The following is a 25,220-nucleotide window of genomic DNA, read 5'->3' as shown; positions in this document are numbered from 1 at the left end:
TCACAGACATAATATATAAATAGAAAGCTGAGGACTTCCGTAAGCCAAGTAAAAAGAAGGTATTGTCATTTGTGTTTCTCCCCAACCACTTTATATTTCAGGTTCTCTTGGTACAAAATCTACAAAGCTCCTTCACATGCATTCCATCTAATCCTTACAAGGCAAGCATTAGTTATTTACCCCATTTCAAACAGGGGGAGAATGAGACAGAGCTTAGAAGATAAGCTCCTTGAGCACAGGAACAAATGTGGGGTTTCTGTATGAGAAGGGGGGGGGAGAAGGAGCTGGTTAACGGACCATAGTTCTAAGTCATGGGACCTATAACAGGACAGAGCCTTAGACGATTCAGGCCAATCCTCTCATTTTACAGATAAGGAGAGTGAGGCCATGACAGTCAGTGATTTGAGCAAAGTCACATAAGAGATAAACAGCACAGATCTGAATTCAGGTCCTTGAGCTTCAAATTCAGTGTTCTTTCCACTACTAAACTATTATTTTTTAATTAAGTTTTCTTAATTTTTTTATTTTTACATCATATTCATTCCTGGACTTTCTCTGTACTGAAACCCATCCATAGACCCTTTCCCTTAAAAAGACAGAGACTGTTAAAACTGACACATCATGCTGGCATTTGCAACATTATGCTTTGTAGTCCCCTTCCTACCTCTTCAGGTAAAGGTAGGTGTATTTTCTTGTCTTCTCCAGGGCCAAAAGTGGTTATCAAATATAGTTTTCAGCTTTTAGTGATTTTTCCATTTATACTGTTGGAGTCATCGTATATATTATTTTCCTGGTTCTATCTTCACTCCATATTAGTTTATAAGCGTCATCCCATGTTTCTCTTACTCTTAATATTCATCAGTTCTGTTGGACTCTGGGCTCCTTGAGAACAGACATTGTTTTTTGCCATTTTTTGTAGTCCTAGAACTTACCACAATCTCTGGCACATAGTAGGTGCTGAATAAATACAAGTTGACTGATTTCTTATGGTGCAACAAAATTCTACTACATTAAAATACCAGAATTCATTCAAAGAAGAGCATCTACTCTTTTCACAGTTTTGTGGTATTATTTTGTTATAATTAAGACTTCTTTCTTTAACATCTTCTCATCTCTGGGCATCTCTGAGTCAAAGGGTTAGAACTTACAGTCAGAGGATAATAAGCTCCAAATCCCAAAGTGACATGGCATTATAGAATGGCTATCAGAAATTGGGAGAAAGGTATAACTGGGAAAGGGTGACATTTTTCATGACTCAAAATTGTTGGACCAATTTCCTAACTCCGCCAACTGTGTATCAGTGTCTGTCTTCCTACAATCCTCCAACATTGACTATTTCCGTTTTTTGTCATCTTTGCCAATTTTCTAGGTGTGAAGTAAAACCTTAGTGTTGCTTTAATTGGATATTGCCTAATTAAAACTGAGGTTTCCTGACTTCCAGTTGTGACTCAGTAGCATACTGCCTCCTTTTATGAGTATGATAGTATCAAGGGCTTCCTCCCCCCACCCTGTTTCTCACTTTCTGCCCTTCTAACTGGTAGCCAATGTGCTCTGGTATGTACCACAGCTAGGGAGCAAGGGGGACTTGGAGTTTTTGAATCAAAGGGCATATCATCATTGCCACCAACCTAACTCAGAAAGCCTGTGGTGGCCATTTCAGATGGCATCTGGTTAAGAGTGTCTAATGGGGTCAGTGGACAGAGGGTTCCAAACCCCAAAGAGCAACATGGACTCCAGAATGGCCAGCAGAAATCAAGGGAAAGGTATAAAACTCAGAAAAGAAAAGTATTTAATGGAAGCCAAAAGCCTCTATTCCAGGGTAAGGTAAGCGATCTAATTAAAGGAAATCTTCCTCCAAAGAACTCGTCCTACAATATGCTGTGGACGGATGTAAGCGATCATAACACTGAAAACTAGAAGACAGCCTTAGTGATCGAGTCAAAAGCCTTCTTTATAAATGAGGAAAATAGAAACAATTTGCTCAAGTTCCCATAGATTGTAAGTAGCAGTTCCCTGACACCAGATTTAGGGATCATGCTAGGCTAGAGGCTACTCCAATTCTATTCCAAATCTCTGATGTGGACTCTAACTCTCTGCTCTCATTTTGTAATTGAACCACTCTTGGATCTGCTATTTGGTTGCCCAAGCTGACATCTGCCTAGGAGTGGCTCATAAACATCATCCCTGGGGAGACTCTTTAGCCAGGTTCATCATCTCCTGAGTCAGCAAAGAGGTATCATGCTTTACAAATCAGTCTCTCCAATTGGCTCAGGGTGAATAAGTTTACTGGAGGTGTTTTTTTTTTAACCACATGAATAGACAAAATTGAGTTTCTAACCCTAGAAAGCTGAGGATAAGACCCTGAAGCCAAAGTAGAAGGCTCAAATTAAGCAGATAGTTTCCATATTAACCTCGTTATTGAGCAAGATTGGCATTTTGAGGACTTTCGGGCAGGGGGACCCGACATGAGGGGAGAAGTTGTGTGGGAAGAGGAGGGATGATGACGTACAGACAGGAGGCTGACGAGGGCTCACTAAATGACTAGTCTGGCAACCACCGGAAACTTGTAGAACCAAGCAAACACAACTGCTAGGGGAAACAGCATGACTTCATGGGATCATAGGAATTAGATCTAGAAAGGGGTCGTTGAGACCATCTTGGTACCTCATATTAAGGCCAGGGAGGAAAAGTGACTTATCCATGTGGAGCCAGGGATTGTCTCCTCCATCAGAATGTGAGCTCCTTGAAGGCAGTAACTGTGTTTTTGCTTTTGTGTCCCCAGCACTTAGCACAGTGTCAGTCAGGCACATAGTAAGTGCTTAATAAATGCTTGTAGGCTTACAAACTTGACGCCTCAATTGGTTTATCCCCTTCATTCATCTCTGAGAGATTTTGGTCATAGAAGCAGAAACTGGTGGGCAAAGAAAAGACTGACATACAGACTAAAGAATTTAGTTGTTTCTCTCCCCACCCCACCCACCCCCTAAAGCTCAGGAAGGAATCAGCAGGGGAAAGAGTAGGTACAGAGAAGATGGATTTTTACTCTAATTTCAAGAGATCATAGGATTTAGAGCTGAAATATCTAATTGCTTAATTTTGTGTATTATGGAAATGAGGTCCAGAGAGATAAAAGGGACTTGTTCAAGGTCTCATGGGTAATAAGCAGTGGACCTGGGATTTGAACCCAAGTTCTGACCCCAAATCTTTCCCTTATAACACAGTGTTCTCTTGGTTTTATCAGGTTTGCAGGAGGCCATGAAAGCTAAAAATTGCCTCAATTTCTTTCTCTTCTTATCCCTGTGGTAAGAGAGGGAAGAGGCAGCATGAAAATGATACTTATGGTTTCCAAACATTCCTTCCATTTCCTATATGTCTGTCACTCCTTCCTGTGGAATTTCTGTTTTGCTCTTTCAGTCAATTCCCTTGTCCTTCAGTCTTGTTTTTCAAAAACTGAGAGGGAAGAAAAAAATCACTTAAGAAGGAAACTTCCTCTTCTGGGAGGCCAGGGAAAGAAAAAAGCCTGAGCAGATTCTTTGTGCCATTGGTATCACCTTTCCTAGGATGTCAACTTTCTGAAAAAGGGTCACATCCTCCTCCAGTCCGTGGATACAGTCCTCCTGCTTCTCTATGTGACAGCATACAGCATAAATCAGGAGTTACTGTAGGGGGTGACCTTGTCTTTAAGTCAGGGACGCTACTGAGGGGACTCTTGTCTAAGTATCAGCTGGACTAGGCAATCTCTTAAGACCCTTTGACCTTTGAAATTCTATAACCCAGGGAAGCATGACACTATGTATAGAGAAATGCTAAAACTAGATGGTATTTGGATGGAAAGGGGGCAGGGGCAAGTTAGACCAAGAAGTGATGTTGGCTGTCTGCTGCTAGCTCACAGATATACGATCAGTTCTGCTCTAATACTGCACTAGGTAAAGCCAAGCAATAAAACCACAGAATTTATGGGAGAAATGGGATTAAGGGCAAAATGCTCAAAAGCTTCATCAGTGACATTAAAAAAAAAAAAGATGGGAACCTAATAAAAATGCAGTAGCACAATTTTATACATGTCAAATGGGCCAGAAATACATAAATACTCCAACAAACAGTGGCCCAGTCTGCAGCCTAGGGCTATGTTGTGCCTCCACGGTGGAAAGGGGTAAGGGTGTTGTGGGCCAGCTCTCTCTGTGCACAGCTCCGACCACACCAAGAAACATGCAAGACGGTACTTTATACCTTGACAAAGCTGGGGAAGGACTACAGCTTGAGAGTTATTGTGAAATGGTGCCATTTTCTGTATTTTCACTGTTTCTTATGGAAGAAATCATGCAGAAACAAACTTGAAATTCATGTTATGCTCAAAATGTTTCTTAATAAATCAATGATATTGGAAGAAATTCACATTTTTGAAACATGTTACGGCAGAACTGATTATCTTAAGACTTCTGTACCTTCAAGCTGTATTTTATCTGTTTTCCTTCAGTTCGCTACTAAATTATAGCATGAAGAATGAGAAGGAAAACACCATAGGAAATAGAGGCCCTGAACAAGGAAGGGACCCAAGACGGCAGAGCCAGTGAGAAACACAACCAGGATCCAAACTCTAAAATCTTTTGTGGAAAGTGTCAACTCTGTCCCAGGTGAGCTAAAGCAAAAGCCTCTGTCTAGAACTAGGCCCATAAATGAGGCAACAGCAGCAGTCCAAGGTCTGGGGTCACAACCTTTGCAGAAATGGAGAGAGACGGGCCATCAACCTAAAAGACTATTAAAGAGAGAAGAAATCCCAACAACAGTCATTGGGGCTGTGGATGTTGTCCCCATTTTTGTTTGTTTCGGAAGGGCTTAGTTGTAATTCAGACTCCCAGGAGGCAAGGTGGTACCTGTCTAGCTTATGAGTGTGATTTCTGGGGCCTTAAGGGTGGATGTGCCAATCATTCATCTCCACACACAGAGTGGTCTATACCATTTTATAATATTGAATTGAAGAAACACCATTACAGAAAAAAAAAAACCACATTAATTCTTAACACTGGAGTAGAAGAAGGCTTTACTGGGGCCTGGAAAGTATAAGGACATAGTAGACAGCCCATATTATAGGGGCCCATGGTAAGGTGGGCAGGGTGGATGCCAGCATTGTGAGGAATTAGCCAGTTTTGGAACATCTGGCTCTGACTGGAGTGGTGCCACTCAGGCAAGGGGCACCTCAAAAAAGCAATTTCTTTCTTGTAAAAAGAACATAATCTAAGCACCCCAAAATGAAGCCCTCATTTGCCTTCCTCCCTGGTATTACAGTCCATTCCTCAAATACCTGAAACATTGACTGTCAATAAAAATAACACTTTCCTCAGACTGTAGCAACCATGAATATATCTTAAAGAGGGGCTAGGAATAGTAAACAAAACAAAACAAAACAAAAACAAACAACTATATGTCTTTCAACTTATTGCTTGAAGTGCTGTTTGAGAAAGTTCCTGGCATCCTGTCAAACAACCTGGCCAGCACACTTACTCTAGTGACTGGTCTACTTAAAACAAAAACAAAAGCAAAATACTCAACAAAATTTGAAAAGAAAAAGCGGTGTCACTATGCAAAGAAACCCTTATGTTGGTGGGCAGGTGGGGGTCAAAAGAAGAGAAGACCCTTGCCCACCCTTAGACGGTCTGCTCTTTGGTGACACTCGAACCCCGGGCCGACCACACGACACAAGCTGCTCCCCCGCTCTACTGGGCTTCCATGGTAGCTTGTGCAACTATTCTAAGCCTCTGCCTCCTCTCATTAGACTGTGGTGTGGTGGCTGAACTTCCTCTCCAGAAAATTCTGAGTGTTCACTCTTCTGTTCTGCTCTCTCCTCTCTAAGCCCTGTCTCAGAGGTCTCCTCGTCACCTAGGAAATGCACAGGGAAGCAAAAAGGACAAGTTGGTTAGAAAGGAAATGGTTTTCCCAGACAGTGGCATGATGGGCTCTGAGCACCCGTGGCCTCTGGTGATCAGGGGGTAAAGATGACACTCAATGATCTTTTCACATCTTTGTACTCCTACACTGAGTTCCCAGGATCATATAGGCTTGGCTCCAGTCCACCTGTTAAAAGTACTCCTTTCTCCTATTTCAGGGAGGATATACTCCTGCAGAATCAGGAAGACAGGTAGCTTGAATAATTCAGCTTTTATCCAGGGAAGGGCATTAAATGGATTTGAATGACCCCTTGGGAAAGTTTAAACTTATTTCTCAGTGCTGAGTCTCTCTACCAATTACAATGAGCTACCTTAATTTAGGAATCAGTTTGTATTCATCTTAGCCAAACTTCAAATGGTTATGCTCCCTTAAAAACTTTTATCTATCACGAAGGATTTCTCTATCTTTCCTCTATTAAAAAAAATTAATGCTATGCACATTTTCCCAGCTACCAGCTTAAACCTGATGCACTGCCTTCATTAATAACAGAGCACTCTTTGGAAACCATGAAAACCACTGTGCTTCTGAGAGAGGCAGAATTCTAGCCTTCAAGTTAAAATTATGTCAGCATCCCTATCAATGATCCACACCAGCCCCAGGTTCTTACCTAAGCACGTCAGATTTTACTCTGCTAGTTATCCAGAGGGCAACTGGAGAGAAAAGAAATGAGTTGCTACAGAGCAGGACTGTAGTCTAATGGAAATCTTCTGCAAATACTTCAAAAAACCCATAATATATTTCATCAGGGTTGGGACTCTCCCTGTTGAGGCAGAGCCTGATACTTCCGTGCCTCAAGTAAGCTGATTCCATGAATCCCTATAACCAACCATTGCCTGTGGGCCAACCTTGTGATCAGCCTCCCAAGCCCATCCAGGCTGCTCCTCAAATGACCAGCACAGCCTGTCACCAGGTTCAAAATGGGCAGAACCTGATAAAGCTTATGTGTTCTTCTAGAATCCAGGTTCACCTCCATATTGCTGTGAAACAACAGAGGAGGACTTTAGTTAAGCCTCTAGGAAATTCAGGGCACTGTTATTACGACCACTATTAATCTGATAGATGCCTTCCAAGGAACACCCTAAAGACAGAAGCACATCAGCAGGTTGGCTGCAGGGTAATATTTGACTACAGCTCTCAAAAACCCATCCCTAAGTTGCACTGGGTTACAATCCATGGATTATCTGTGATAAACAGAGATCCCTGAAATATTATTGATAATTACTAATGTCTATGAAGTGGCCCTAGGTACTTCTAGGCCAAGTCAGTGAAGCACAAGCTCTGGCAGGAAAAAGGTAAGACTGTGAGTCTAGCCCAGGGAGGGGCCATGGGATTGCCATGAAAAGTCAGAGAGGCTCATCACCACACACTGGTCCAAAGGTGCTGAATTCTCTGACACCAGCAACTCTAGAAGGTTATTAGCTTCAGGAGTGGTATGGTCTACAGTGGCAGGAGGACCTTGCAGACAACAATTACAGATCCCTGAAGTGATAGTAAACGTTATCCATTGCTTTTTAAGGTTTATAAAGCATTTTGTGCATAATCACTCTGTGAAAAGGGGAGTGGAAGGAGTCAGAGGACCAGAGTTTGAATCCTAGCCATGACCTCAGGGCCAGTCACTTACCCTCCCTGGGCCTCAGTTTCCTCATTGACAAAATAAAAAGGCTGGATGGTCTCTAAGCAACTGTCTAACTCTTAACTCTATGACTTTATGCCTCTTTTACACCTGACTCAACTGATTCTCAGAAAGGCAAAGGGCCTTGTCCAGGGTCACTGATTCTAGGTCTTCTCAAATCCCAGGACTCTTTCCAGAACACAATGTCACCCCCCAACACTAACCAAGAAGGTATCCGCAGGGCTCTGAGCCTGGTCATGTGTCTATTACCCTTCCAAGTACTGAAAGTGGGTCCCAACAGATATATCCCCATTAACCAGGAAATGTGACCATGTGAATGACCCCTCCCCTCTCCCTTCCCTTGGGTCACAGGGGCTTCCTGGGTGGCAAGTGTCCAGAAATTCACACTGTGGCCTCTATTTGTCTAAAAACAACATCTGAACCTGGTAATTCCAAAAAGAAACTCTTGGGACAGTTTCTCTGCAGCTGCAAATTCTTCTTCACTGTTCATCACTGAGGGAAGGCAGGTAACTGGTTGGGTAGGAAGCAGTTCTGGAATAAGCTTGGTGATCCATGAATGATCAGTTCTGGGGTAAGGCAGCTGATAAGTTAGCAGTCTTCTGAAATATTAATTTATTTCCATTTTCCCCCACGATCCTATGATTCTTCCTTACCTATCAGAGAGGATTCAAACGGGGAAACGAGAAGAGTTGCTTGCATGCATGCACGTGTGTATGTTTTGGTGAAAAGTGATGAGAAAATGTCAGAGAAAAGAAATTCTACAGAAATTAAAGCAGGGGTCGACTAAAAAGCCAAACAGAAAATTACCAAGACAACTCAAAAGATAACTACCAGTTCCTCATAAATGTATGTGTGTAGGGGTGCTCCCCGAATAATGAAGACAAACTTGGCATCCTGCCCTTGAGTTGAGCCGGCAAAACTGGCTGAGGACTAAAGTGTATCATACAACTGGGTCCCTTAGGAGTCAGCAGTGCCTGGCAAACTCCTCTTGGACAAAGGTCTTCTCTGACTTCATTGGCTGTTATGGGAACCAAGGGGGGCCAGCAGGTTCCCTGTGCCTTAAACAGCAAAGTCCATGTGACTGAGGGCCTAAAGACTATACAATCTGCCAGTTACTAACCAGAAGAGTCGTTCACCAAAGCTGCCTTATCCTGGGTGACTGCAAAAGCATGGGGATGGCTACGCACTATACCAGCTAAGAGGAATGGCCCTTAAATATGATTATCACTAACAACGAACAGCTGGGGATACTTATCTTGTGCTTACAAAGTACTTTATATCCACTGTCTCATCTGTGCCTCACAAGAGCCTTGCCAGGAAGGTAGTACAGATATCGTTATCCCAATTTTATAGAATAAAAAACTGAAGCACAGAGAGAGGTTAAGCATCTCAACCAAGGTCACACAGCTGGGATGTAGCAGTGAGGACTGGAATCCAGTCAGTTGTCTGATTCCAAATCAAGCACTTTTTCTGCTACAGCACAGTTTCCAGTCTGAAATCCTTACCAATGCTTTCCTTGGAATGATTTTTGAGCCTTCTTCCCAATCCCCAGCTTACCTGGTACTGTGAAATCCTGAGTGTAGATGATGTCATCCTCAATGTCAAAGAGGTCATCGTCCTCTTCTTCATTGTAGCCATGCAGATCCTCCAGATAAGGCACCACTGTCATACTTCGCCACCTGTCCTTGGTTTCCGGGCTGGGAGGAATGGGGACCAAGGCCTCTGCCTGGGGGTGTTTCTTACGAAACCAGCTGCAAGAGCCCAAGAAATGATCAATTCTGGTAAAATCGGTGGGGTGGCCATTACCCCCACTTCATGCTTGACATCTTTTCTAGAGTTGCTGGTGGAGACAGTCTCTGTATGCTTTGAAAAAGGAGCGGTTTTAAACTGTCCTGTCTCCTACCATGATTGCTTTTCGAATTGAAGGCTTTCAGGCAGAGGAAAGAAGGAGTTCCTGTCCTCCTCTCTCCCTCAGCAGCTTGATGTGTGAACACTGAAAAGCCAAAGTTCTCTAAGCCCTGCCTGAAAATCAGAACAAGTAAATCAAGCACATTTTATAGACCTGACTCCCTGGGGTCTGGGAATCAGGTGCCCACACTACTGGTGGTGGTGAAGGGTCAGATAAGGGGAGAGACCACTGTAGCACACCTAGGATAATACTGAGCAAACAGGGAAAGAATCAGGTTTCTGTTAGCTTCACTTTTTAAAGTTCTAAATCAGAAGAGCTTAGCTGTGAGACCCTATAAAAGTTAATGAACCTTGTGGGCCCCAGGTCCATCCTCAAATGAGTGGCAGGGAGCTTGGGATGGAGGATCTACGTGGGGGATGTTGACAAGATCTCTACCAATCCTCCCAGCTACAAATGTAGGATCCCATACTGAGGTTCCTATATGAGTTCACATTAGTTACTCTTAAGATACCCTAATTTGTAGTGAGCCCCCCACTGAAGCAAAATGGAACTTGGTGAAGTTAAACTCAATGATTCCTTAGGAACAGATCAACAGAAGGAAAGGGGTCAGTGAAGGAGGGCCTTTCCTTCAAGCCCCCAATGCTGGAGCAGCTGGGCTTGGTAAGACAGAAAGCCCTCACTATTAAGCAGTTAAGAAAGAGGCAACCCCAGAATGAGGCAGAAGGGGAGATAAGCCAACATCAGACCTGGGACAGAGCCCCAGCACCAATACTTCCCAGCCGTGTGACCATGGGCAAGGCTCTTGGAAACTGAGTAGCTTCATCAGTAAAGCAGATCTAATACTGGCACTATCTATTTCATAGAGTTGTTGTGTCAAAAGCCCTTTGTAAACCTTAAAGCCTTCTAGAAATGTGAGCTATTATTACAGTGAATGCCAAAGCAACTCTCCAAAGGTTTAAGATGCAGAGCCAGTGCCTATACCAATGAAATCACAGGTCTCTCTCTACTCCCAAAATTATGAGGAATATTTTCTATATTTTAGTATATATTTGTGTTCTTTTGTAAAGCACCTCCTCTGACCACTCCAGTGGACACTTATAACATTGAGATGTGAGAGGTAGAACTAGGCCACCAGTGGAAAGGATGATTTAATTACCATCTCTATGCTGACCATTCTCAAATCTACCTAGCCTGCCCCAAAACTCTGCTGATCTCCAATCCTGAATCTGCCTTGCAGATATCTCAAACTCAACATGCTCAAAATGGAACTCATTATTTTCCCCTTAACCCTTCTTTTCCCCCAGCTCCTCTTCTCTATTACTGTAGAAGGCAATGCCATTCTCTCTCAGGATTGAGGACTTCTGGACTTCCACGCCCCACATCCAAACTGTTACCAAGGCCAGCACATTTCTTTTAAACACTTCTCCAATATGCTCCCTTCTCTCTTCTGATGCTGAAACCACCCTGGTGCAGGCCCCTCATCACTTGAGGCCTGGGATATTGTAACAGCCTGCTGATGGGTTGGCCTGCCTTAAGTCTGTCCCTACTCTAGTCCATTCACTCACCAAAGTGGTTCTCTCCTCCCCCTCCCCCCAAGTGCAGGTCTGACCTTGTCAGTCTCCTACTCAATAAACTCCAATGGCTCTTATCTCCAAGATCAAATTTCTCTATTTAGCATTTCAAATCCCTTCACAACTTAGTCCCTTCCTACCTTTGATCCAGTGACACAGGCCTCCTGGCTTTTCAATGTATAAGACACTCCATCTCTGGGCCCCAGGGATTTTCTCTGGCTGTCTCCATAGCTGGAATACCCTCCCTCCTCTCTCTGCTCCTTGGCTTTCCTGGCTTGCTTTGAGTGCCAACTAAAATCCCACTTTTTACATGAAGTCTTTTGCAATCTTTCTTAATTCTAGTCTTTTCCTTTGTTAATTATTGCTTATTTATCCTGTATATAGCTTGTTCATACAAATTTGTTTGCTTGTGATCTTCCCCATTTGATTGGGAGCTCCTTGAGGACAGGGACTATCTTTTGCCTCTTTTTGTATCCCTAGCTCTTAATATAGTAGGTATTTAATAAATTATTACTGATTGACTGACAAATGAGGACAGAATGAGGCCCCACTGAGTCAGCATGTCTCTGTATCACTTTAAGATGGACACTGTAGAAAGTGAAAAGAGACAGGGTCAGGAGACCTAAGATTTCAATCCTAGCTCCAGCATTTAAGTCACTAACCCTCTAAGGCTGAGACATTTCATATGTAAGATATGCCTAATAATACATGTACTGCTACCTACCTCATGAGATCACCGTGAGAGAAGCACAACAGAAATGAAAGCTGTTGTCATTTTCTGAATTTTAATGGAGCCTCTAAGTGGAGTGATGCTTGACTGTCCATTAAGTGGAATGTTTTTTTCTCTTTGCACAGTCACACTTGACTGGATAGTGGTAGCCATTTTACTCTTTGTTCTTCCTTCTCCCTGATCTCCCTGGAGTTCCATTACTATTTAATACATCATATGTTATGTAATTCTAATTTCCCATCTGACCAGCCGAGGATATGAACAATATGGGTTTTCATCCAATCAAGAATCTGACAGTCTTCAACTATGTCAGTCATTCCCAGAGGTCAAAGAGTAGTATCTCTTTACAATATCCAATGTTTGCTCCACCTGTTCCTCTAGGCTTAACTACTGGTGAACAACTGACTCAAAGTACAACCTCCAGCACAGAGCATCTAACTTTAAGAGTCCTAGAATTGTCTAAAATGCTCAGAAAACACTGAACTATGAATCAGAGGAGGGAAGGTTTCCATTACAAGGTTCTGCATTGCTGTGTAAACTTGGGCAAATTGTTCTGTTCCCTTAATCTAGAAAATGAGAATAACATGGCAACATCTGTTTTACCTGACTGTCCAGAACTGTTACTTCTCAGGGAATAAAAAGATACTGTACAGAGTGATATGGTTAAGAGTTGCAATATGAAACTATGAAAAGAAGTAGAAAGTCAAAAGCGAGAATTTCAGAGCTGTAAGGGACTTCAGAGTTCATCTAGCCCATCTTCTACCTTAATAAGCATTTTGAATGGGTGGTCAGTTAGTCAATAAACATTTATTAAGCATCTGCTATGTGCCAGGCACAGTGGTAAGTACTATGAATATAAAAGACAGTCTCTCTTCTCAAGGAGGAGACAATAAGCTTAAATAACTATGTCCAAGATAAATTGGAGATAATCAACAGAGGGAAGGCAATAGAATCAAGAGGGATTAGGAAAAGTTTCATGTAGAAAGTGAAATTTTAGCTGGTATTTGAAGGAAACCAGGGAGTTGGATATAGGAGGGAGGGAAGTCCAGGTTTAGGGGACAGTCAGTGAAAATGCCTGGAGACAGGAGATAGTGTTTTATTCAAGGAACAGCAAGGACGCAGTCACTGGGGAATATGGAGGCACGGGAGAGTGTAAGGTGTAAGAACATGGCAAGGGACGGGGGACCCTCTGGAGTGTACTGAGAAGGAAAGAGGGGAATGGAGAAGGGGAGAGAGGGAGACAGAGAGAGAGAAAGAGAGAACAGAAAGAGAGAGAGAGAACAGAGAGACAGAAAGAGAGAGGGGCGAGGGAGGGAGAGGGAGAGGGGGAGAGAGAGAGAGAGTGCGAGCGAAAGCGCTCTAGTAGATTTTCAATTTGAGATCACTTTGCCAGCTGAGTGGAGGATGGACTAGAAGGGGGAGAGTCTTGTGGCAGGGTAGATCAACCAGTAGGTTATTGCAATACTTCAGGCACAAGCTGATAAAGGCCTGGATCAGGATGGTGTCATTGTCAAAGGAAAAAAGTGTTACGAAGATAAAATCGACAGGTCTTGGCAACAGATTGGATCTTAGAGGAGGGTGGGAGTAAGAGTGTGTAGTTGAGGATAATACCTAGAATGTGAACTTGGGGGACTGGGAAGATGGTGATGCCTTGACAGTAATTAGGAAGACTAGAAAGAGGGAGGGTTTTGGGGAAAAGATAATGAGTTCTGTTTTGGACATGTTGAGTTTAAGATGTCTACAGGACATCTGTATGTTCACAGGTGTCTAAAAAGTAATTGGAGATGTGAGACTGGAGGTGAGCAGAGAAGTTAGGGGTGGATAAACAGATTTGAGAAAGTCTATATAGAGATGATAACTGATTCCATGAAGGCTAATGAGATTACCAAAGGAAACAGTTGTTCAATCATTTTCAGTTGCTGACTCTTTGTGATGCTATTTGGGGTCTTCTTGGCAAAGATACTGGAGTGGTTTGGCATTTCCTTTTCCAGTTCATTTTACAGATGCAGCAACTGAGGCAAACAGGGTTAAGTGACCTGCTTGGGGTCAAACAGCCAGTAAGTGTCTGAGGCCAGATTTGACCTCAGGAAGATGAGTCTTTGTGGTTCCAGGACATGTACTCTAACCATTGTACTACCTAGCTGCCCCTAAATTTTCGTTGAGAGAAAAGCAAAGAGGGCCCAGGACAAAGCCCTAGGGGACTCCTTTGATTAGTGGGCATGACTTTTGCTGGATGAAGATCCAGCAAAGGATGAGCAGGAGAGGTCAGACAGGTAAGAGGTCAGATTAGAAAAAAGTAGTATCACAGGAAAATCTAAAGAAAAGAGATATCAAGGAGAAGAACATGACTGACAATGTCAAAGACTGTACAGTGAGTGGTCAAGAAGGATGAGGACTGAGAAGACGCCACTGAATTTTGGCAATTACAAGATTATTATTAACTTTGGAGAGAGCAGTTTCAGTTGGATGATGTCAGAAGCCAGAGTATAAAATGTTAAGCGAATAAAAGAAAGTGCAGGCAACTGTTTTAGATGACCTTGGGAAGGAGTTTACCCACAAAAGGGAGGAGAGATAGTAAATAATAGCTAGAGGCTATGGATCAAGTAAGAGGTTTTTTGAGGCTAACTTAGACATGAGTAGGTTTGTAGGCAATAGGGAAGCAGCCAATAGACAGGAAGAGACTAAACATTAGTTATATGGGGATGACAGAGGGGATAGAAGGATTTTCCTTGATAAGATGGGGGGAAAAGGAGATGGTGGCAGAAGGTGTCTAGGTAATGTGAGATGAGGATCAGTGGACAAAGGAGCCTCAATTTTTTTCAGGAAAATATGAGCAAAGATTCTCAACTAAGAAGGTGAGGGAGGGGAAGCCATGGAAGGTTTTAGGGAGGATGATAAAGTTTGGTATAGTTGTGGTGAGGGAGTAGTGAGTTAATTAGGAAGATGTAAAAAAACTGCCTAGTAAGAGCCCTGCTGACTAACATAAATTTACAGTGGACCCAGTGAGTAAGCTAGGTGGTACAGTGGATAGAACGCTGGGCCTGGAATCAGGAAGACTCATCTTCCTGAGTTCAAGTCTGGCCTCAGACACTTACTAGCTGTGAAACCCCTGGCAAGTCACTCAACCCTGTTTGCCTCAGTTTCCTCTTCTGTAAAATGAGCAGGAGAAGGAATGGCAAACCACTCCAAGAAAACCTCAAATGGGGTCATGAAGAATCAGATATGACTGGGGAAAAAAAAAACCCTGACAAATTGGGGAGAATCTCCGCAATACTGATAAAAGTTGTTGAAAGTTCGTTGAAAACAGGAACTTCAATTATTATTTGTATAATTAATTCTCTGGCCCTGAAACCCTAAAAAGACGAAAAGCAGGATTTTTTTTTCCTTTTAAAAACGCATATCATTTCTTCCTTAAGAAATAGTGAGTGAAGCTGACTACAGCAATGGAGGGGGCTGCTGGAAAGAGACTCCCAGGGGATTAGCCAGGGAGCTAGTAAAGGGCGGGGATCCTAGGATATGGGAGCTGACCCCATTTCTCTGGCTTACCCTCCTATCTGATTTAAGCAGGCCAGTTAATCATCAGCCTGTAGAGAGCCATCTGGGCTGCTGAAACCATTCATTCATGTCCTCTTTTGGGAGAGCTCAAATATTTCCATATGTATTTATGTTAATGAAGACAGCACTGACCGAGAGGGGGATTTAATTAACTACAAAGAGGCCAGTGGGAGGGATGTTCTCAAGACTAAAAGGAGATTCAAACACCTGGCATCTATAGTGGTATTTACTGGGAAGCTGTGTGTTGGCCTATAGTGCCAGTGACCTAAAGCAAGCTGTGGACTCTATGTCAGGGAAAAGCTTCCTGAGGCCTTAGGATTTAGGAGGACATATGACCTGCATGCCCTAATGCTATCCTCAGGGAGTCCTCTTTAAGCAAGTCAACTCTCCTTTCTTCCCCAACATCCTAGTCAGGTCTCTGAAGAAGAGAACAGGAGCATAGCCTGTTTCCTTCCTTATTTGCCTTTCTGCTTTAACAGGCTTATCTTATCAGCTCACCTAGATACCATGGTACCTTGCTGGATACTATGGTGACAGGTACCATAGAAACAAGGCCCTTGGTTCATTCAAAATGGTCCATTAGCATTCACTCAAGTGAATCAGGAGAAAGTGACCATTTGGAAAATTTGCCTGTTTCCCACTGCCAGTCCTCAATGGAGAGCAGCCTGTGAGCTGGTTATTTCAAGTAGTTTATTTTTTGCCTCCAAGGGCCATTAGCTTCTTGGAGACTGGATATAGGCTCTTAGTGATTCCATAGGAAAGCTGAGCTCTGGAGCAGACAGAGTTCCCTTCTGTGATTTCCATCAAGTCAGCCAGATTCCAAACTTCATAGTCAAATCACAGCCCTCCTATACCAATGTAATTGTAGGGGGTTGTAGAAAGGAAGAAGATTTTTACATCAGTCTCCAGAAGGCAATTTTCTGACCCAAAGGCTGAATTTGTTATCTTGTTAAAAGAGGCTGAAAGAACCCACACAATGACAAAACTATAATCTCATATCTCCAAATTTTCAATTGTGAACACTGCTGAAGTCAAAGCTTACACAGAATTCATTGCAAGCAGAGCTGGGGGGATCTGAAGAGTGGTTGTCAAAGAACCTGAGCAGGTGAAGGAGAATGAAAAGGGGAAGGGGCACTCCACAGAACACTCAGGTGAGTCTCACTCTTAAAAAAGGTGGATTCAAATCATACAGGAAAGAGATCTCTCTTTACCCCTGAAACCTCACCTATCACAAAGCCCTGCAGCATGACAGAGAGGCAACTAAGTATTAGGGAGAAATTACAGAATGCCATTGGTAGAAAGCTCCTTAAAACACAAGACAGGAGTCAGAGGGCCATTAGAACACAGAATGTCAGAGCTAGAAGGGCTCTTGTATTACCTAAACAGACCAAGTCCCTTATTTTACAGGAGAAACTGAAGCTCAGATTGGAAAGTAACTTCCACATATTTAGTTGATAGACTAGAATCCCATGTCTCTCGACTATACTTACTTCCCACTATATTATTCATAAAGTATTAAATAAAGTAATTTTACTAAAATTAACCCTTTAGCCACATAGTTGGGTAGGCAGAAAGAAATGAAAAAAGGGACCACAGGGGTGGGTGGGAAGGTGTTAAACACAGGCCCAGGAACTCCTACCACTCCACAAAACCAATTAAATGAAATGGCACCCAGTCAGACTGGTGGCTCAACAAAACCATGGGGTACCTTTGTTCAAAGAGTCATAGGAACTGAAAATCCTTCCAGATGACAAGAAATGAAATCCTGCCAGGGAGGCAGGAATGGCAAGAGAAATCAGCATTTAATGAGCACTTTTCATCTGGTAGCTCATACAATTATTTTAAATCAAACCCTTATTCTTTTCAACATCAGAACTTCCTTACTCCTTTTAAGTCAAACTTGCTCCTCCTCTATAGAAAAAAAAGTCACTAGAGAAGCAGCTACAGAGTGTTTGGGGCTGCTGTTACTTCCAAGTGGGGGAAGGACTATTACTCTGGCAATCCTACAGAAAGCAGACCTTAGCTATACACAAGATTGTACCCCTAATAAACAAGGGAGGTTCCTGGCCCTCTGTGAGCCACCTGAGGTCTTGTCTTCAGGGTCAGGCTGACCAAACTAACTTGGCTACACCCAGAGCCCCTGGACTGTTTCACTTTTACCTAGGTTCCCCTACTCCTGACCTGCTCTCTTCATGGTTTTCCTAAGTAAAGCCTCTGAGTCACTGGGTTATGTTAACATCAAACAAAGGCTACAGTTCATCCCTCCTCCTGCCCTTTGCCACCCCCATCCCTAGCCTCAGCTGTTAGGAAATAAATCTTTCATCATCAAAACCTCAGCAACTGCTTTCCAGCTGCTCCCTCAGCAGGATCTACCCAAGGTCATAGACAGAATTCATTTACCAAAGGGCACAGGATGTGAGAAGGTAAAAGGGTCAAGCATTCAAGGATCTCTCTCTCCCCCTCCCTCCCTCTCCCTCCCTCTCCCCTACATACCCACTCACCCCCACACAACCCATGGGCGAAGAAATGAGCAAAAGAAAAGGAAAAGGGCAAAGATGATAGATTTGGAATTGAAAGTGACCTTAGAGATCATTACATTTCCTTTCTTATTTAATGAATGAAGAGCTAAAGGTCAGGTTCCTCAACAGATGTATAGTTTGTTCCAAGAACACCTGGCATTTGCTCACAGACAAGCAAAAAGGACTGCTAAGGAGGAGGAGGGGTGCATTTCTGGTAAGCGCTGATCTTACCTAGTGTGTGGGTGGGGCATGGGTCGACAAAGTCTTTTTAAGACTTAAAGACCAACAATTACAATTAGGAGCCTCAGGACCACTGGGTTACCCCCTCCCCCAGTTCCACAGCGAGCAAGCAGCACAATCGTGCCTGTCTGTGACTGAGAAAATGAAGGAGACAAAGGCAAGACCGTTGTCTTGGAAACAGGGACTGATGGTGGATCCAGCCTCACCCTCATCACTTTCAATTTTCTTTCAAGTGCTCCAGAAGAGCCATAGAAGCAAAGTTCCTCAAGGCAGCAAGCTGCCTCTTGGCTAACAAAGCCCAGCAGAGGGAAAAAGGACTGACACTGTTGTGGTAGAGCCATACACCATCTCTCTGCCACCTTCTTTTCACTGGGAGACCTCAGTTTAGGCTGCTGCAAAGTTAGGTAACTCTCCAGCCCTTCAGCTGGCAGGAGGCTTGAACAGCTCATGGCTGGAAGGCAGGTCAGATAAGGGATTTCCATCCCTGCATATGGGCCTTCTGGTGCTGGGGAATTCTTAAAATAAAATGTAGGATTTTATTTTATTTGGTAAATGAAAGCCAGGAATCTGAGCTTTTTTCTAATGCAGCCCATTTAAAACAAAACCATTAACTGATGCTTTGAGGGCTAAAGCAGCATTGTCTAGACCAGCTAAGCTTTCCTAATCAAAAGATACTAAAAGCTAAAAAGGGAGGACTCTCAAGCGATCACTCACTGTAGGATCACAAGTAGATTTACCTTTTCCTTAAAAGGAGCAAGCTGGCCAATGTTGGCTCTCTATCAGCCATCCGGCTTACCCCAACTGCATCCCAGGGGGAATTCACTCTCCAAAGCTGCCAAACTAAAGCACAGAGAGGCAGCAGAGGATCTGGGGACTATGATCAAAGAGAGAGTCACAGATTTGCATCTGATGTAAGGGAAAGCACACCCTGTTTCCAGCACAAATGTCAGGATCTCACATCCTTCCTTGTGAGTTGGCATGAAACACAACAGAGGAGTTTAGTGAAGGGGGCAGGGCCAAAGCAAGAGACCTTTGCCATTCACTGTGGCCAAGTGAGACATGAGACTGAGGGAGGGGGAGAGAAGCCCATTCCTGCTAATCCAGGAGGCACAGGCTGCTTTCCTGGGCACCTCAGCCTCATAAGGAGGTGTTCTGGTAAGAAAAGCAGTTTCTGCTGCAGCAGCATCTGTGCCCAATGAAGAGGAAAGAGATCCTGTCCTTCCAAACATGTGAGCTTTCCAGTCCCTGGGGCGAGCATCTCTGTTTGCACTCTCCCGTAAGCTCTGCCTACCTGTAGAGTCTCTGAGGCCCTGGCTGGGAAATGGTGATGCAAAAAATTTTTTGCCATCAGGCAGGAGGAGAAAAGAGATGCTGGAATCAAATTCCTTGATTCCCTGGTAAATAAGCTGGATAACAAATCTTAAAACTTGAAAATTTGAACTGAATAACTTCTACCCCACCTGCCAGATCCAAGCCCTATCTCCCCAACCACTTGCTCCAAACTCAGTGAGCCCCAGGGTGATGTTCTAGAAGGAGCACAGAGCCTGTGTCATATACACATATAGATCAGGTGAAAGAACTGAGGATGCAGAGCCTGAAGAAAAGACTGGAGGGGAGGGAGTGTCACAATCGCTGTCTTCAAGGACATGAAGAGCTGCCTTGTGGAAGCAATTAAACTCACTCTGCTCAGCCCCAGCAGAGTGATTGTTACAAGGAGTCAGATTTCAGCTTGATATATGGAAAAACAATCAGAAATCCCTAACAGTGAAATGGGCTGCCTGGACAGGCAGTGAGCTCCCTAACTCTGGAAGTCTTCAAGCAAAAGCTGGATGACTTTTCGGGGGGTTGGCAGGATAGTGTAGTGGAAAGAATACTGCAACCGGAAAAAGAACACTCTGGCTTCAATCCCCTCTCTGCTCAGTGTCCAGCTCCTTATTGTCTACATGACCCAGGGCAAGTAACCCCCCTCTCTCTCAGTCTCAGTTTCCTCAGGTGTTAGACTAGATGTCCTCTGAGATCCTTTTAAGCTCTGCATCATGATTTAAAATGATCTACTTACCTTGATGGAGAAAATGAAAGGAAAAAGAGGAGGCAGCAAGTACTTATTTCCTTTGTTCATAGGCTCTTGCGTTCATAGAATATCTAAAAGAGACCTCTGGGTGATTCAGTGCAAACCCTTCATTTTATATAGGAAGAAATGAGCTGCAGAAAGATGAAGTGGCTTTTCTAGCTAGTAAGTGGCAGAGTTAGGATATGAATTCAGGCCTCAAGACTCCAAAGCTAGTCCACTTCTTCTAGAGGACTGCACTGCCTTACCACCACCCTATCACCCCTCAGCAGACCATGCCTGCTCCTCTGGAAACAGTTACTGTGCCTACAGGGGTGCAAAGGGCAAAAGAAAATGGGAGGAGTGGCAAAGCTGAGAACATCGGGGGAGGGGATCTTCAAACAAGACAGTACTCTGGGGTTGGACCAATGCCACTTGTTTTAACAGTGACACACTCTGAATTGTGTAACCTATTTAAAACTAAAGCCAGACAAAAAAGGGGAAGGAAAGAAAAGGTTGGGTCAACAGGACATGAGTACCAGGAGGGATGACTTCCAAAGAGATTATGAGGCTGAATTCCTCAAGGGAGTATTCAAACCTCTAGAGGCAAATACATATGTGACACGGGATGAGGCAGTGCTTTCGGTAAGCCTTTTCCCCAAACAGCAGTCTGGCTGAGCTGCAGACCAGTGGCTTACCTACTTCCCAAAGTGGGGCTTCCCACCCTATGCTGTCCATGACCTTGCCTGCTTCACGTTGCTCCAGAGCCAACCAAAATGTTAAGTCAGAAATTAAATTCTCCATGATCCTGGTTCAACCAATGGCTCTTTGGCAAAGTCATTCCCTGTTCTGTGCCTCAGTTTTCTCTGTCTCCTGTGCCTCACATGTTGGCAAGACTTCTGTGCTAGCAGAAGACAAACTCAGGCAGTTCTACCAGGCTGAAGAAGCTTTGAGGTGCAGATCTGACAAGAAGTTCTTTCCATCTGTCATACCCAGACTAGACTAGTTAAGTGTGTCTCCATGCTTTACAAGAAGGTGGATTATAAAAAGAAACCTTGCTTTGGGGCATGGCAGCTCAATGAACCAACTTCTGGGCCAGGAGTCATCAGGCCTGGCTTCCACTCCAGGGTGGGCTGCCTAATGTCTGGAAGACATTGGGCACGGCATTTAAGTTCTTCAGGCCTCTGTTTTCCTTAACAGAAGATCTGACTAGAGTTCTGCCCATCTCACTCAACTCTAGGGGCTTCCTCTGGCTTCCAGGATGAAATAGAAACGGTTCTGTTTAGCTTTCAAACTCTCCCTTGCCCCCCTTCCCTACTGCCACACATAACCTGGCCCTGGCCGGTCTCTGCAGCTTCAGTGGATATTACTTTCTCTCCAGCAGTCAGGGATCCAGCTGATCCCTGCCTTAGCTCTGCTCCTTCCTCCTGGCACACCATCTTCTCCTACCTCTGCTTTTGCACTAGCTAAGATGATGGAAATTCACTCCCTCCATGGGCCCACCTCACAGAGACCCTCTCTTCCTTTAAGATGAAACCCAAGCATCATCTTCTGAATGAAGCCTTTCTTATACCCCCCACCCCCAACTGTTGATGTGTGACCTCTAAACTACCAGGTGTACTGACTTGTTTTATATTCACATTGTATATACTTGTTATATATGGGCTTGTTGTCTCCCCTATTAAAATGTAGGTTCCATAAGAAATGGGCTTCATTCTTGTACTTGTATCCCTAGTACCTAGGGCAGTGCCTGGCACACAGTAGGTACTTAATAAATACTTGCATTGATTTCCTTATCTATAAAACAAAAGGGTTAAATCAAGCTTCTAAACTTTTCTGTGTTATGGATCCTTTCAGTAATCTGATGAAGCCTATGAACCCCTTTCTCAGAATACTATTTTGAAATGCATAAAACAAAAAAGATTACAAAGGACACCAATTATTTTGAAATGCAATTATCACAGTGTTAAAATGTAAAAAGAGTTCCTGAATTTCTGGTTAGAGTCTAGCTGATCTTTAAAGTACATTTAAGCTCTCTATCTAATGAATTTGCGCCTGTGATTCAATCTGACAAATATTCACTAAGCACCTTGAACGAAGAAGGCATGGCTCTGGGTGCTGAGGATACAAAGAGATTTCTTCTAATTTACAGGTAAAGAAATGCAAGATAATCTTGAGGCAGTAGGGAGGATCAGGGAGTTTACTACAGAAGGTGGCAGCATGTGAGCTAGGCCATTCAGTGAGTAAATAAGCATTTATCGAGCACCTCCTATGTACCAGGAACTGGGCTAAGAGCTGGGGATACAAAAAAAGGCAAAAAGCAGTCATTGTCCTCAGGGAGCGCAGTCTAATGGGGAAGACAAGCCAATAATTATGTACAAACAAGCTATATGGAGAATAAAAAAGAAATAATTAACACAGGAAAGGCACTAGAATTAAGAGGGGCTGGGAAAGGCTTCCTATTAGAAGGTGGGATTTTGCTGAGATTTGAAGGAAGTTAGGAAAGGCAGCAGGCAGAGATGAAGAGGCAGGGCATTCTAGGCAGGGAAAGCTGCTAATCGAACATCCTTGGAGCTGCAAGGAAGCCTTGAAGGAAGCTAGGACTCTAAGAGGTGGAGATAAGGAAGAATGCCATTCCAGGGATACAAGCCAAGGCCCAGAACCATGAGGTGGAAAGCTAAGTCCTGGAAATAACAAATCGGTCAATCTGTTTAGAACATAAAGTTAGTGAAGACGGGTAAAATGAAATGTCTAAGGGCAGCTAGGTGGCACAGTGGATAGAGTAAGTAGTAGGCCTGGAGTCAGGAGGACCTGAGTTCAAATTCGGCCTTAGACCAGACACTTGACACTTACTAGCTGTGTGACCCTGGGCAAATCACTTAACCTAAACTGCCTCCCCCCCCCCAAAAAAAAAGAATTGTCTAGAAAGATAGACTGAAGCCAACTGATGAAAGACTTTGGATGCCAAGTTGGGCAGTTTTTAGTTTATGCTACAGGTAGTAGGTAGCAAATAAGATTTTTGAAAAGAGGAGTGATATAATGATGCCTAGGTGTTAGAAAGACAGCAATCTTAGAAGATGTGTGGAGGATGTATTGGAGAGAGAAGTTAGAAGTAAAGAAACAAATTAGGAGGCTGTTGCAATAACTTGAAAGAAAGGATAGTGCTGAAGGTTTGAACTAGTGCGCTGTCCCATTCAAATGAAGAAGAGAAGAGATATGAGAGTGTACAAGTAGAACGGACAAGACTTGGCAACTGATTTGATTTGAGGGAGGGAGAAGGAAGAGTTATGGATGGTTGCTGACCAGAAAGATGGTGGTGGCCACAACAGAAATAGGGAGCTCTGGAGGAAGGCCATGTATCTTGTTGTTATAGTTTGAGGAGAAGAACAGAGGACATGCTGAATTTCGGATACTAATGGAAAACTCAAGAAGAAAAAAGAAGCTCATGATATTAGGGTTAGCTGTACAGATCTTCAAGTCACCTGTAAAGAGATGATAACTGAAATCACTAGAGCTGATGAGATCACCAAGAGATAGACCAGAAAGATGTTCTAGGAGAAGATCTAGGGAACATCTAAGGTCAGGAGGAGAATATGGATGGGGATCCAACTAAGAAAGCTAAGGAACAACTGGACAAGTAGGATGGGAATAAGTAAAGATCAATGCTGACAGAGGAACAGTGTGACCTATGACATATCCTGCTCTAGTCTACTTCTCCTCATCTGTTTCGACTGACTTTATATTAAAGAAGGCAAGTGGTAATTCAGCATCTTCTTGACAGAAGTTTCCCTTCCTGCTAAAACAACCCTTTCCTGATTTTGTTTTGAAATTAAAACTCTCCTTCCCTCATGACCACTAAAGAGGGAATGGGAGACAAATCTAAGCACTTGGTAATATTAAATCTGTAAGCCTTATTTTCTTCTTTCTCATATTCTTCTCCCCCTATCATGATCCATACCCAAAATATGTAGAAAAACTTATGATTTCTATCCCACAAGAAAACAGCACTGGACTTGGGAGTCCTAAGGCCTTGGCTTGATTTAATTCTCTGCCATGCTATGACTTAGCTTTGGATAAGCTACATAGCTCCTCTCCACTTGGGCCCTGACCTGTCAACTATGGGGGCTGGTGAGACGATCCCTAGGGACTCTTCTGACTTGGATGGTCCATGTCTGGCATCTCTTCCAACTCAAGGCGTTTCACATTCCCAGAATCTCAAGGTCTGGAGGGAAAGGTGTCCTCTCTAAAACATCCCTGACAAGTAATAGAGTTAATTTACTTCCACTTGAAACCCCTCCATGATTCAGAATCTACTACCTCCTGGGCTAAACCATTCCCCTCTGGGCCTGTTCTCCTTGTGAGGAAATTTTTTGTTACGCTGAGCTAAAAGCTACCTCTATTAACATCTACCTATTACTCCATGTTCTGCATTCCTTTCCAGCTATAACACTGTATGAATTATGACCTGGGTTCAAGTCCCAAATCTATCATTCACTAGCTGTGTGACCTTAGGCTAGTCACTTTATGTCCCCACCCCCACCCTGGGCCTGTTGCCACATCAGTAAAATTGGGCAGCTCCTTTACAAGGCTAATGTAAGGATGAAGTGAGATATGGATAATGTATTTTGTAAAGTATTTTTTAAACATCAAGTGCCATATAGATGTCAGCTATCATCATTCCATTTGACACTTTCTGGTTAGAAATTTAAAATACCCAGTAGACGCCCATATAAATAGATAAAATAAAAAATGGGAAGGAGAACGAAGGGTAAGAGTGGAAATGACACATACATCTCATCTGAAGGTACTGTTAAGAGAAAGAGAAAGCTGACCGAGGAACTTCTATATGTTCATGGTCAAATTACCGAACTGAGGAGCCTGGGAGAAAGCTCAAATTTGTAGGAACACTCACTTGTGCTGCCGTATCTGCTGTATTGAAAATCTCTTGGATGGTTCATATTCAAGCATGCCTGGAAATGGGGGAAAAAACCATTAAGTTGTAAGTCTGAAGTGAAGAAAAAAGAATCCCAAATATGCTATCCTAATTTCTTCCCTTCTCAACCCCCAAAG

General features: G+C 43.4%; 1 protein-coding gene across 5 annotated transcripts in view; it reads right to left on the bottom strand.

Moving 5' to 3' along the window:
* STK11 (serine/threonine kinase 11) overlaps window positions 1-25,220 on the bottom strand; it is a 189,654-nt gene that overhangs the window by 46,124 nt on the left and 118,310 nt on the right. For 2 of the 5 annotated variants that reach the window (XM_021009111.2, XM_021009110.2), the window contains 2 exons: window positions 25,063-25,120; window positions 9,137-9,330 (listed from right to left, as the gene is read on the bottom strand). The exons of 1 other annotated variant lie outside the window; for it this stretch is intronic. In XM_021009111.2, the coding sequence (XP_020864770.1) occupies window positions 9,137-9,330; window positions 25,063-25,120 (252 nt within the window). Of the gene's footprint in view, window positions 1-1,933; window positions 5,878-8,200; window positions 8,233-9,136; window positions 9,331-25,062; window positions 25,121-25,220 lie in introns of those variants that run through there. 2 more of the 5 variants (XM_021009112.2, XM_021009114.2) reach the window with 2 other exon arrangements.

Source organism: Phascolarctos cinereus, unplaced genomic scaffold (assembly GCF_003287225.1).
Source record: "Phascolarctos cinereus isolate Bilbo 61053 unplaced genomic scaffold, phaCin_HiC Scaffold_4;HRSCAF=312, whole genome shotgun sequence".
Classification (NCBI taxonomy): Eukaryota; Metazoa; Chordata; class Mammalia; order Diprotodontia; family Phascolarctidae; genus Phascolarctos; species Phascolarctos cinereus.
This window is presented reverse-complemented; position numbering and strand designations above follow the sequence as displayed.